The sequence below is a fragment of the Astatotilapia calliptera genome, chromosome 9, assembly GCF_900246225.1.
Source record: "Astatotilapia calliptera chromosome 9, fAstCal1.2, whole genome shotgun sequence".
NCBI classification, from domain to species: domain Eukaryota; kingdom Metazoa; phylum Chordata; class Actinopteri; order Cichliformes; family Cichlidae; genus Astatotilapia; species Astatotilapia calliptera.
The window spans coordinates 21369429-21384415 of NC_039310.1; the positions used below are offsets into that span (position 1 = coordinate 21369429).

At 41.3% G+C, this 14987-nt stretch overlaps 2 protein-coding genes across 2 annotated transcripts in view; one reads left to right on the plus strand and one right to left on the minus strand.

Moving 5' to 3' along the window:
* Positions 1 to 9617, minus strand: part of fam49bb (family with sequence similarity 49 member Bb) — a 41409-nt gene extending 31792 nt beyond the window's left edge. Inside the window, exon 1 of the mRNA XM_026179892.1 lies at positions 8947 to 9617. The gene's annotated coding sequence lies outside the window, so the exon portion shown is untranslated. The remainder of the gene's footprint in view (positions 1 to 8946) is intronic.
* Positions 9618 to 11996: 2379 nt separating this feature from the next.
* Positions 11997 to 14207, plus strand: eef1a1l3 (eukaryotic translation elongation factor 1 alpha 1, like 3). The gene is made up of 7 exons (XM_026179891.1): positions 11997 to 12230; positions 12306 to 12485; positions 12559 to 12855; positions 12939 to 13089; positions 13252 to 13508; positions 13580 to 13814; positions 13900 to 14207. Exons 1-7 carry the CDS (start codon positions 12087 to 12089, stop codon positions 14004 to 14006), a joined length of 1371 nt encoding a protein of 456 aa, XP_026035676.1. The 5' UTR covers positions 11997 to 12086; the 3' UTR covers positions 14007 to 14207.
* The last annotated feature ends 780 nt before the right edge of the window (positions 14208 to 14987 follow it).

Here is a 14987-nt window from a genome sequence, read left to right on the forward strand (position 1 = left end):
ACAAGGTGTAGATGGATTTTTAAATACTTACAGCTGTTTGAAGGACTTAAATGGGGATTTTTTTTTTTTTAATACAGAGTGATTAAAAAAAAAAAACACAAAAAAAACCCCAAAACACACAACTTGTGATGTGCTTAGAAACCTAGAGATTTTAAACATTTACACTCAACATGACATTTGGGTCACCGACATTATGTGATCATAAGCTCCAACTTTCTTTCCAAAACTGACAACACCTCCAATCTCACCTGTGTAGTGTGTTTTACAATACTGCAGCTGTATGAATGAAACTTCAAAGGCGGATGTTTTCTTGTGATGATGGAGCCTAGATGGAAAATGCTGGCTGTGCAGTCGAGGAGAGAGAGAGAGAGCGGCAAAAGACTTGTGAGCATCTCCAGAACCAAAATGAAGAAAGTGACACTGGGACTTAAAACTGTCCCTCACGCTGTTAGTTTCGACACCTCTGAATAAATCTTCCATAAAAACTTGGGTTGTCATGACAACTTGTATTCCCCTTTCCCCTCTGGCGAGCGAGAGCTGAGGACTGACGAGGGATATCGGCTGTGTGACTGAAATTACTGAAGCCCGCAGAGCACAGCGGAGCCTCTGTGGAAAATCATTTCATTAAGCAATCTCCCACAGATCGCTTACACGGGCCGGAGATGCTTGAACTGAAATGACACAACAAATGCTTGTTTAGGGCTCGTTCCTCTCTGCTGGACAGGAATATTTACACCGTGCCAGGGATCTACAGTCAATCACGCAACCAGACGCTGGCACACAGATCCATTATAAATGTCTTTGATACTAAGAAGATACTTAGATTGTGATTTTTTTTTTTAAATAACATAGATTTGATTTGAAAGAGTTAACAAGGGAACTGTTAAACATAATACTTGAAAGCCAGAATTTTAATTTTAAAAAAGCTGGTGGTACAAGATGGTATAAAAAAATAAATAAATAAAAATTCTTTAAAAAAAGTTGCTGTCATCATCTGCACATCCTGGAGGAGAATCTTCTGTCTCATCACATCACAGAGATGTTCTATTGGACTGCGTACATCCCAACCAGCACCAGCCTGAACTTTTGATCAAAGGCAGCATGCTTTCATGTCCTTTGCACCATTTCTGGTGAGCCTGTGAAAACTGTAGCCACAGTTTCCTGTTAGTTGACATGAGGGTCACCCAGTGTGGTCTTCTGCTGCTATAAGTTCGATGTGCTGTGTGTTCAGAGGTGCTCATCTGCATACCTTGGTTTAAACATTATGTTACAACTGAGTTCAAACCAGTCTGGCCTTTCTCCTCTGCCCTCTGGCATCAGCAAGCCACTTTCACCCAGAGAACTGCTGCTCACTGGATATTTCTCAGTAAATCCGAGAGATTGTCGAGTGGGAAAATCCCAGGCGATTACCAGTTTCTGAAAAAACTCAGACCAGCCCATCTGTCACCAACAACCATGCCAATTGATGCTCAGTTTAAATCTGCTGCCATGTGACCGGCCGATTAGATATTTGCATTAATAAGCAGTTAAACAGGTATACCTAACAAAATGTACTTCTAAGCGTACTTCTAAGTACCAGGGTTTAATGCCAAATCCCATTAAACCCTGGTTATTATCAATAAAGTGTCATAAAATTTCTAAAATGTCCATTACAGTTTACCCAGAATCCAAGGGGACATCTTCCAATTACTCCTTTTAAGCCCCACACCACAAATATTCAATTTAAAATGCCATAAAACTGAGAAAATCATTTTTGTTGACTAATAGATTAAATAGAGTATTTTGGCTGAACAAAATATTAAGCACCATTACATTATTTCACATAAGGATGTATATTCAGATGTACTACATCAGGTTGAAGCAAGCAGGAAATTCTAGACCTGACTACACAATGTACAGGCAATTGGGGTGAAAGTGGGAGCGACTCGTTTTTATATAACAGCTTTAATACTATGTGAAATGGGAGGTTTGGTGCGGGGGCAGCACAGCAACACTTTCATGCAAAAACTGGATTTGTACCATGCTGATTTGCCATCTGTGGTAGCACGTCTGCTCTGAGCGTCTGCTGAAAATGTAGGCAGCCGCATGAGAATCTCATGCCTGTTGAATCTGACATGTTATCACAAAAAAATAAAATAAAATAAAAATCCCCACTGTGGCTTTTGTCATGAGTGAATATTTCTCTCAATGCAGCAGGATGAAGTGAAAGTAGATTTTCTCTAGTGTGAGCCTCAAGGGGTTTTCAGTGCATGAGTGTGGGGGTAGGAGCACAGTGTTTTTTCCTTCTCATTGAGTGAGCAGTGATATTTATTGTCTTAATGTGGTATACTACAGCCCAGTCTCATGGCAAGATGTCAATTAGGAAACTAATGTATTGTAAGGGGAAGTCTATCGCTTCTGCACCATGTAAGACACCAGACTCCTCAGAGAGGTCCTGTCACCATGGCAACCGATGAAACTAGCTTTGAAAAAGTGAGAACCACGGTAGTCTCACCCAAACCACGAGCTCTTTACAAACTTAATCAGCTAGTTTCATTTTTATTGCTAAAACCTAACAGTAGTTTTTCATACCTAATCCTAACCAAATAATTTAATACCTGAACCTAACTGACTTTTAGTTTTTGCTAAACCCAACAGAGTGCCTATACTTAAAGTCATTTTCAATACCTTAACTTAAACAAGTCTATTTTAATGCCTAAACCAACATGAATAATTTAATGCCTTAATCTAACTTAATAGTTTTCCTTTCCTAAATGCCTTACCCTAGCTGAGTAGTATAAAACCTAAACCTAACTGAGCAATTTAAGTCTAAGTCTAGAACAACCATTTAATGCCTAAGCCTAGCCGAGCTGTTTTGTGCCTAAACCTAACGAGTAGTTTTTCCTTCCTAAACCTGAGTCGATTTTAGTCCCTAAACTTAACCGACTCCTTTCCAGTGACAATAACACTTAAAATAACACAAATCTAAGAGTAAAAATCGTTTCCTTGTATGACTCAAACTGTGGTTTCTGGTTTGAGCACTGAAAGCTATCACACACCACCGTCCCCCTCAGGCCTCAAATGTGACCTTTTTGCCCTTTAACAGTGGAAAATTTTACTTGGAAACAAATCATACATCTGAAAGTCTGTGTCCAAAAACACAACTAAGAATACTGAGAAGACTTGACCACTTAAACAGCAGTTTCTCATGGCAAAGTCCACCTCGCTTCATATTTCCATTGGAGATGCTGCTGCTGGTGCATACACCAAGCAGGAAATAGTGAGCATCCCATTAAAGGCCGTCAGATGCCTGCTTACAAGAGCAAAAAGAAAAAAAAGAAACAAGATTGCTTTCTTTTCTCATTATGTGCACGCTTTGGGCTTCAGATGAAGCAGGATCACAGACGGAAGTGAGAAAGTTGAGAGGAATGCTCAAGTCTACCAGCACAGCCAGCCCTGCAGATTAGAAACTGGCACACACACACTGACTCATAAACATCAGAGCCACATATCAAAAGCATATTACTCGTCCCCGCCAAAAGCTACAAACACAAACCAGAGTGAGGACCACCGCAGCCTCAGACCACCTTTCTGTGCTCATTTAATGCGAAATACAGTCAGTGTGTGTTAATCAGTAAACTATTAAATATATCCGTTTGCAGACTGAACAGCAGGGAGCATGCAGTGCCCTTTAACATCATTTGTAATAGTTTATTTAGGCAGGAGAAGTCCCTCGCCGAGGTCGTCTTGGCCAACACAGCAGCAGGAAGTGCATAAGAAACAAAGAGGTTTCAAAAGAACAGACCACAAAACAGTAGAGATAAAGTTCCAAACAACTGCAAGAAAAATAGATTTAGATCTTGCTCTGAATGAGGGGGCATTACAGTTAGGATTTACTACTAAATGACTCAAAATAAGTCGACAGTTCAAATCTAAGGACATGAGCCGGCATGCAAAGGGAGGAATACAATCACGTGTGATCAGAGGGTATATTAGACAACCGCTATCACAAAAGTCCTTTCTTTGTTAATTCCCAAATTGAAAAAAAATCCTTTAAACCTATGTTATTGTAAAAAAACAAACAAACAAAATACATATATATATATATATATATATATATATATATATATATAAAAAAAGAATAATCAGAACGGTGTGAGATTTGGAAAAACCTTTACACTTTTTAGAGAATGAATACCAGTCAGCTAAGTCAGAATTCTCTACCAAATTTGATGCAGAAGCATGAAGGACCACAAGGTTTCACCCATTTTAGTCATAACAGTCTGGGTTTTTCCTGGCTCCATGTGGCCTGCGTGAGGAGGTGCCTGTGCACACAACCACAATTGGCCCCACATGTAATTAATGCAAAAGGTGCTAGTTACTGCAGTTAAAAGACGTTGATGTCTTTTTCTGATATTCCTTTGAACATTTGATAAACAAAGATGTATTGTAAGCTTGAGTAAATGTAAGTAAATGCATATTCAAAAATATATTGTTAATGGCAGTCCTGACTATTTTCCCTCAGTGAAAGAGCAAAAACTCTTTAGAGGGTGTCAGGTTTTTCTAGCTGCATGGAGGAAAACACTGAGTGTAATGGGGCCAATACAGTGCGTGGCGATATTGTATTGATAAAGGGACACAAAATATTGATATTTTATTAAATAAATGAAAATACCCTGGGAATAAGATGAAGAAAAAGGGCCCATCTCATGCACCGCCATCCTGAGATCATGTTAGCCAAGCAAACGTACATTAAGTCAGCGCAACCGGAAAACCATCCAACACTGGACACACTCAACTCAACAAAGCTACCTCCTAATTCAGAGCAAGCTAACAGCTGGGTCACACAAATAAAAATAGGACAGCAACCTTGCCTCTGATTGGTGTTTCTACTGAATCTTTTCACATTCTGAAAGACTGTGGTAACTAAATGCTCGCCCAGAGCTTGAGGGTGCTGCGCACTGACAACCACTTTTATCGCAAGGTGGCTGCACAGGTCACCTGGGCGGCAACCTTTCTGCAAACAGTCACAGTCTGACTTGGACTGACTGCAGTCGCTCTGAGCGATTATAGAAGGTTTGCGAATACATGCGTTCTAATTTATAAATGCAGACGGATTGCCAACATGTTATGAGTCTTTGCGAACAAGCACAACTCGACTAAACCAGTTGCCAGCTGGTTGCGTTCTGGTTAGGTTCCTGAAGAACAGGAAGTTTACTGAGTGCAAATTTAATATTTACATGTGAACTTCTGTCCATGAAGACAGCAACAGATACGTGATATTTGATGATTTATGATTTATTATTAGAAACACATTGCATGTAATTGCTAACTAAGCCTATCCAATTGCAAACTGACTCGTATTAAGGCAACAGTAACACTGTGTTGGTGTGCTTGACAGTCTTATTTTGTAGCAAAAAAATAACTCAAGCAAATAACTTTAGCTTATTGGACTAAAAATACTGACAAAGTTTAAATTTGAGGAGAATTTGCATTTGCAAAAATTTGATAAATTACAACACATATTACTGCAATACTCAGCTTTTTTTAAGATGTCAAAAACTGCGATAATATTGTATGTTAGGCAGGTTACCAACCTACGCAGTGATCCGAGCAACTTTTAAACAAAGTGCATGGTGTAAGAATGTTGGATTTATAATTTAAGTGTCTTTAAACACATATGTGGGGGGGGGGAAACAATCTTAAAATTGAAATGCTGAAGTCTGTGGCTCCTCTGGATTAAGGCCATGTCATGATAATGGTGTTAGAGCTGAATGCTGAACATGCCAGATGAGTTCGAGGAAGTTAATCCCAAAAACTGCACAAACAGCTTAATGCCAGAGAAATGGATCAATACAACGCTTTTCTGCCAACCGTGCTCGCTGCGCTATTTTAAAAACGAGTGCTGGACACAATAAGACGAACAGCACGGCAAACAGGCAAATACTCGTGAATCTTTTCTGTGGGGACTGTTTTTGGCGGTTATTTGAGGGGACTGCGTTGGGTTGTGTGGTGTTGCACAAGTGCTTGGGTTATTGCCTCCTTTAAGCTTAAATTACGTTACCAAACCAGAAAATAATCTTGCGCCGCTTGGCTACGTGGCCACAGCAAACATGAAAAATGCTCGGACCAAGCTGTCACTGTGTAGTAAATAAACATGTGTTGGGCTGCCTGTAATGTCACAACACTGCTGCAAAAACCACACAATGGTACATGAGCTGGACGTGTTACAACAATGACTCAAAGATGAGGAGATGTTCAGTGTGTTCAGCGTGAGACGATCCACTCACCATCAGAGACACTCTATATAATACAGACCGAGTGTCAGCATACTGAGAATAACTGCAGTAACCCAAGCTGAAGCCAACAGGTGTGTTTGAGGGAGTGGGTCCTGTGAGCTCTACAATGTGGGGAAATGTAAAGCTATCAGAACAGTAAATATAAAATATATAATATTGCCCTGGCTTTGAGTGCAGGTCGGTCTGTGTGATGACTGAAAAGCTCGGGAAGACTCCTGGAAACATTATAAATAATTAAAACTGACCACCATTACATTACATTACCGTGTACAACTATCCGAACAACATTTGCCGGAGAAAACGTGGAAAATCTCTCCTCACGGGAGAAACGTGCACTTCTTTTATGCAGGCTTTGTTTATCTTTGTCTTATTATATTCTAAGGCTATCTGCTGCTGTTGACTACAAAACTACATTATTTTCCAAATGCCTATTGTTCCATTAACACAAGATTAAACCCGCGAAAGTCACCCCCAGGGCTCCTAACATTTGTTCGATTTGCTGCTGACACGTCACAGTATCCAGCCCACATTTGATTTCTAAGAAAAGGTCATGCCTAAGCGCACCTGCACGCCCGTACCTGCAGGATTTATGAGGGAAAACACGCGGCCAAGTCAACCATATTTTCTCATTCAAGACTGTGAGCATTTAAAAAAAAATTAAAAAGCTCACATAAACAACTTCCTCCACACAACATTTCACTTTGTTATCGCAAGCAGTCTTTTCTCCCCGCTTTTACACTTTTTGTGACAGCAGAAAGATCAAGACAATAAATAAATAAATAAAAATAAGGAGGAACTGGCGATGATCCCAGCTGTTCACACAAGAGCAGCAAGGGAAGGAGACAGGGCGCAACAAGTTTCACCTCGTCTAACATCTCACAACTGACTGTGGCAACACTTGGGTACTGTTGCGTCCTCCAGTCAATCTTTAGAGGTCTAAAACATAAAAAGAGGCGATACTTGATTCAGTTTCCATCCCTTCTCGACCTCATATACTTGTTTTTAAGCCACATCTGAGGTGCTTTTGACACAAGGGGAAAAGTCACAGTAAACATCTGTGAATTGAAGTATGAGTCTGCAATATCCGGTTGGTATGCATGACTGGTGCCATCTGAAAAGATAGTGGAGCAACGTTTTACATGTCTAACTAAACTTGGAGGTTTCTAATGTGCAGCAGGAGTGAGACCTTTGAGATAAATTTAAAATGCACTAATCAACAAATCCATCCGTCTGCACACGTTTCACTTCCACTTTCGGTAGACTTTGAGCGGAAAGGAAATTGTACATTTATCAGTGCCTTTTCTATATGCGGCGGCATTGAAAAATGGATGCAAATATTTTACTTCTCAGCTAAATGGGCTGAAGGGCTTTTTCTGTCTCAAAATGTGCCTGTAGGAAAACGTTACTATACAGAAGTCTGTGCAGGTTACTCCTTCCTTTGTCATTTAAAATAAATAAATCACATTGAAGGCCTAAATTTTTAATACACACTGGAAAAAGCCTTATTGAGAAAGCCCTAACACTCCCATCTCCACTCCCTTTTAGAGCCACACATGGAGGGGAAAGTGATACTAAGCAATTGTGAAATAAAGTATGAGTCTGCAATATCCGGGTGACGCACTGAAGTGACTTGAGCCATCTTTAAAGATGGTGGAGTAACTTTGTGCATGTCTGACTACACTCAGGGGTTCCTAAATTGCAGCAGGAGCGAGCCTGAGACCTTTGAGACGAATCTGAAGTAGGACATTGCACTTTCCAAACACTGTCAACAAATCGTCTGGATGTTTCATTTCCACTTCTGGGCAGACAGGAAATTATATACTGTGGTTATACTGAAACACTGATGCAAAGATTAAGCATGCAGTCTACAGAAATCCCAGTGCTGGACTGCAAAAAAAGGGTCCTCATTTTCAGGTACTTGATATTACTTGGCAACTGTAGTAACTATTCATGTAAGAAACCTCTATAAAGAGCATATAAAGCATGCGGTGACTTCAATTAACCAACAGCAGGTCTAATTTCGGACTTTTGCAGGTATGTGTATACTCTGCGGCTGCTACTGCTGACACTTTATATGAACTCCCAGCGCTTTGAAATCAAGCCACAGCTTTTAAAATAAAAATATGACCGAAGACAAACCCAGCCCTGAACCTGCTGCCCCATCTGTCACTGTGTGTGCATTTCCTTTAATGAAGCTTCATTTGCTGCCTGCAAGCGCGCAGTCCTAATCCACAGCCATACGGTCCGTTTAAAACTGTGCACACACGCCAAACACAGCTGATAGCCTGGTCATCGGTGAAGTGCTGTGGGTCAGGCATGTATCGCTCAGCGTCTGTGGATAAATTAAGGGAAATCCTGCTAAGCATCGGAGCCTAATGCCTCCTGTCTGAGAACCAGTCCGTTGTTCTGAAAGGGGAAGTTAACGGTACACCGAGGATGTAACACCGTCATGCTCGCATTTACCCCTCCTTTTACTTTAACGCCAACTTAACCCTACCTAGGTTTGATTTTACCTGATTTTTTTTTTTAATTCAACAGTTTTGCCTTCGAGGAGCAAAGTCTAACACTCAGAGCAAGCTTCAATGAATGGCATACGGCGGACAGCGAAGGTGACTAACAGAAAGGAAAGAAAGAGTGCGAATAAAGTAGTATTTTCTTTGTGTTTTACCTTGATGCTCGCGGAGAAACACGGCAACCGTCGGCTGGACACCACGCTACAAGCAGCGGTACGGGCTCAAAGAAAGGGAACAGCGATTTGCTGCCGCTGTTTCCGGGTTAGCTATCCAGCGTCAAACGATAGGGGAGTTCGGTTTGTCCCACCTCTGAGCGCGGATGGGGGTGAGTTGCACACCTTCCTCCCCCTCCAGAACTGAAAATAGATGCGCCCGGTCAGCGGACACGCGCGATGCTGTGTCAACGGTCACCTCCACTTATCACTACTAAAATAGATTTAATGGAACCCACCGCCGCGTAAGTTAGGTCTTATTAGACAGTAGACAGTGTTTGCACTTAGTTCTTCAATCGGACATCAAAGCTGAAGCCTTTCTACCGACGTGCCCTTGGGCAATAAACTAGCATAGCGCCTCTAGGTGACGCTGTTCTGTTATTTCGCCCCAGAATCTATCAGCGAGTTTTAATCCTCGATTTCCATGCATGTCATTGAAATTATTCGTGCTAATAATGACGCTGACTACTTTAATTCACAAAATATGGTGAATATTGTCTGTGGTCTTTTCCTTCTGTCTGGCAGTTTCGTCTTCAACATCCTTTTCCCGGTATATCCACCGTCCCTCCTCTGCACGTCTCTCTAACTTTGTCTCCAAGCTCAGCCTGAGCTGTCCCTCTGACAGGGGCGCGTCCAGATTTTGTTTTATAGGGGTGGCCATATGCTGGCCACTAAGAATATTGGGGTGGCACACCAAAAACAGATTTTCCAGTTTTATTATGCTGTTGCCAAATATAGGTTACTTAAAAAAAGTTTATATCACTGAAAATGGGTACATATGAAAACCAAATAAGATTTTCAAATCTATAATAATCTGTTTTAAGTAGGAATAAACAAGTTAATGTTTTAACTCATTGTAGGGTGTCTTCTTCTCTCTTATGGTCCCGTTTATTAGTATTATTACCAACACAGGACAGTCCTGAAGATGCTAAGTGAAAATCATCTTCAGTTCTTCCTTCTGCCACCCTCTCCAAACCATACAGCACAGGAGGTCTGCTATCCTTCTCTCCTAAACCACTCTGATAACTCATCTCCACCCACTGAAGATGCAAATCTTTTAAAAGGCTATACATACACAGATCAGGCGTAACAGTACGACCACAAAAAAACAGCCCTGACCCATCAAGGCGTGAACTCCACTAGACCCTTTAAGGTGTGCTGTGGTATCTGGTGCCAAGATCTTAGCAACAGATCCTTCACGTCTTGTAAATTGTCTTGTAAGCATCCCACAAATGCTTGATTGGATTGAGATATGGGGAAAGTCAAAATCTCAAACCATTCCTGAACCATTTCTTTGCTTTGTGCGTTATCCTGGTGAAAGACCCGACTGGTCTGCAGTAGGTCATCTGTTGGATTGAACCACTTCACTCCCCACATGGATCAGAGAAGGCTCTCTGATCCATGTGGGGAGTGAAGTGGTTGCCCATAAACCTGTTGTTGGTTCACCACTGTTCCTTCCTTGGACCGCTTTTGATCGATACTAACCACTGCAGACCAGTAACACCCCACAAGAGCTGCAGTACAGCTGCAGTAATTTGGTATATACTATTGGTATAGTTTTTTCCATAATCACAGTAATATATATTATTTTGATTTTTATTCTCTGTCATCATTCACCTGCTGAATTCTCACTGGGTTGTGTTGACATTTAAATGGTCCGTTGACCCACTTTCAGGCATTTTTTTTTTCTCATTGTGGAAGGAAAATGGCCTGAAAGTGGGTTGACACGCCTTTATGCAAAAATAGATATCTGAAAGGTATTTAGTATGTGAAGTTAAAATGAACTGAAATCGTTCAATTCTGTACCCTCAAACTTTGGACCATAAAATGTTTTTTATGGAAACTGAATCTGGTTGATTGATGATGAACTCGGGTCTTGAAAATTAAAACAAAATGCACATATTAACAAAAATATTTTCTGATTTATAATTAGAGTACCATCTGTAAATTGACTTTCTGCTGATATTTTTGTTTCTGTGGTACAAATTGTCATATTTGCTCAACCCAGAATGAAAGTTGAATTTTTCTGACTAAGAAATTCTTATTAAAAAGGCTTCCACGTGCTTTATTTTGTAGTGTTGTGAAATTCATCTATATATCATTTAGAAATTGTCACTAATTATCTTTTGTAATTTGAAGGTTTTATTAGTGTGTGTTCAATAATGGGACTTTGCTGGAGTGCTGGAACTTCTTTTTCATATTTTAACTAACCAATACTCAGATAAATCTTAATGTATTTGTCCCAAATTACAGATGCTGATTCATTTGGATGATAATAAAGTCCAGTGAAAAGTTCATGTTTTTATTTCTAGTAGTTTTTAAGATATTCACGTTCAAACACTGGAGCAGATTTCACTGAGCAACAAAACATTAGTTTGATTTGAAATTAAGTGAGCCTCCTGCTAAAATGTTTAATGATTTATAGTTATTAAAACAGCTACAAACATGGCTTATGAATGGTTGGATCAGCATTATCCCTCATTGTGATTAAGCTCAATACATTCAAAACATCAGCTGTGCTTTTCCCACTACACTTCAAACCAGCAGACTCTCAGTATGATGGATTTGATCTGTTTTGTCATTATATTTTTGACACAGATACTAAACGTGCCCGTTATCTGTTCAGTTCACTCTTCAGCAATCAGTAAGTGAGACAAGTGTTGAGCGCGCTCCAGCTCCAGAGAAAGACTCACCTGGCTGTAATTTGAGCTCATCAGAGGAGCCATGATGAGGCCCTAAGAGAGAAGCGAGTGTAACGGTCTGTTTCTGCACACTGATCAAAAGATTGCGCTGAAACATTGGGACTTTAAACAAAAATACAGATTACAGTCACAAAGCAGATCAATATATTCTTTAAACTTCAAGCTTTAAAGCCACTTTGCCTTTAAGCAGCATTTATTTGTCATCAAAGTGTGACTGATCCCAATTAAGCTTGATTAAGCAGCACACCTGTCTTCAGTTATGCATCCTCTGGGGGCTATAAAGGCTCTCCAAAGAGGATGGCCAGATCCATTTGCTAGAAAACAACAGTTTCTGAAGCTCTGCAGCGCTCTTGATTACGTTTTGCAACGCCATCTCCAACCATGGGAAAAGAGAAGACTCATGTTAACGTGGTGATTATCGGCCACGTTGACAGTGGGAAATCCACCACCACCGGACACCTGGTCTACAAGTGTGGAGGAATTGATCAAAGGAGGCTGGAGAAATTTGAGAAGGCTGCGAATGAAGTGAGTAAAAACAAAAACAATTTCTGCAAAACTTCCAACTTTTCAAGTGTTAAACTCATTCTGCTTGACTTCCAGATGGGGAAGAGCTCCTTTAAATTTGCCTGGGTGCTGGACAAGCTGAAAGCTGAGCGGGAGCGAGGAATCACCATCGACATCACGCTGCTGAAGTTCAACACCCAGAAATACATCATGACTGTAATTGATGCTCCGGGCCACCGTGACTTCATCAAAAACATGATAACTGGGACGTCACAGGTAGGAAGTACACGCGTGCTTGAATATCTGTTGCTATGAATGCTGCCTTTTCCTAAAGCTCATATCATTTCAGGCTGACGTTGCCCTCCTGGTGGTCTCTGCAGCCAAAGGAGAGTATGAGGCCGGCGTGTCTCGGAGTGGTCAGACCAGAGAACATGCCTTGCTGGCTTATACTCTAGGTGTGAAGCAAATCATAGTCTGTGTGAACAAGATGGACCTGACCGAGCCACCTTACAGCCAGAGCCGCTTCGAGGAAGTGATGCGAGGGGTGAGCGGCTTCCTCAGGAAGATTGGCTACGACACCACGGCTGTGCCCTTCGTTCCAGTTTCAGGCTGGACTGGGGAGAACATGATCACCGCATCTCAAAGGGTAATGATGTTTTCAGGCTTTTTTTTTCCCCCTTTAAACCCCAGAAGTTGGCTTGCAATGCTGTAAAAGTGACGTCTGCACAGATGCCGTGGTTTCAAGGCTGGAAGGTGAGACGAAGGGAAGGGAATAAAAGTGGGAAGACGCTGCTTGAAGTCCTGGACTCTATTCAGCCACCTGTGCGCACAGTCAACAAGCCACTACGATTACCTCTGCAGGATGTCTACAAAATTGGAGGTGATGTCAATCGCTGCTTTTGATCCCATTTTCTCGATTTCTTGGTCTGAGCTCAATTACAGCTTCATTTATGAAAAATGCAGTAGAGGAAGTACAGTATTGTTTTTGGAGTAGAAAATGTCTGTAAACATGCTGAAATTGAAGTGTTTCTTACTCCTCCAGGAGTTGGGACGGTGCCAGTGGGTAAAATTGAAACTGGTGTCCTGAAGCCTGGCATGATGCTGACGTTCTCCCCTGCCAAGCTCACTGCAGAGGTCAAGTCTATTGAGATGCACCACCAGGGGCTGGAGACGGCTCTGCCCGGCCACAATGTTGGCTTTAACATCAAGAACGTGTCCGTGAAGAACCTGCGGCGTGGGGACGTGGCTGGGAACGCTCAGCAGGATCCTCCTTCAGATGTTAAAAGCTTTGACGCTCAGGTTGGTTCACTGCAGGAAGAAATTGCCTCACTTTTTTGGTTTGTTTCCACTAAACCTTGCTTTTGTCTTAGGTGATAATCCTGAACCATCCAGGGAAGATCAAAGCAGGCTACTCCCCAGTTCTGGACTGCCACACAGCCCACGTCACCTGCCGTTTCGCTGAGCTGAAGGAGAAGCTCGACCGCCGCACTGGCAAGAAGCTGGAGGACCACCCGCAGATCCTCATGTCTGGAGATGCAGCCACAGTCAAACTGGTCCCCATCAAGCCCATGTGTGTGGAGAGCTTCTTCACATACCCTCCTTTAGGTAAGCACAGATCTCTTCATGCACACAACTCTGCGTGTATGAATCCTCCTGGTTGTGCCCTCGTTTGACTGGCTCTTCTTCACAGGTCGCTTCGCGGCGAGAGACCTGAAGCAGACGGTCGCTGTAGGAGTCATCAAGTCAGTGGAAAAGAACCACGGCTCAAAACTTCACAAAGCTCAAGTTTGTAAATAAGTTTTTGGTTTACCAGAGGTCTGGTAATGCTGCTTCATGGGAAGAGTTTTATTTGATGAAATGTATTTGTGTTGTGACACAAAAAGCTTATGTTGTCTTTAAAGTGTATAGTATTCCTGTGTTGATAAACCCAGAAGTAGAGTTTGGTTGGTTTTTTGGTTTAAAATTGAATGTCTCAAAATAAAATGGTGTGGAGAAGAACTGGTTTAAGTGTCTTTACTGTTGAACCGTCAACTGCATCTTAATGTACATCTGAAAGAACTTAAACTAAACTCTCCTCAGGGATAGTCTTAAATATTAAAGCTGAATAAGACTCCTCAGCATCTCATGGTGCACAACATCTCCAGTTTGTAATAAAGTCATGCTTTAAATTGTAAAGCACCAAATGCAGAGTTTATTGGTTCTAATGAGTGTGGTCTGGATTTTCAAGTTAGTTTACAACAGCCGGCATCTGAAATCTAAACTTTTAATGTTTTGAGTGGCACATGGAGTCACTTTAGCGTCCTGTACTGGTAGTTTGTGCCTTGCTTTGGCAAAAGAATGCTAGTGTGAAACGTCAATGTGCTAAATGGGGGTGTAAAGTTTTCAGTTTCTCTCCCTACAACTTGAGCCTCTACTCTAGATTTAAGGCTACTTGAAATGTTTTTGGTTTGGTGTGAATTTTGAACAGAAAACCTCGTAAGTAGTTTAAGCCTGAATCGAATATACACCACTGTATTGCAATTGTGCTTTATACTGCATGCTGAAATACACTTTGAGAACTCAAATCAGTTCAATGCTAAGCTAGTAAAACGCCAGCTTCTAAGCAACAGCATATTTATGTACATTTAACATTAGCAGTGAAAGTTTAATATAGAAACGATAGATGGCGCTTACACAAGTTGCCAATTTTTATCTGAGTAACCCCAAAACTAAAATTCCAGAGAAATCCCAAATTTCTCCAGCTTAACATCAACAGCAACTTTAAAAATAAATGCTTGG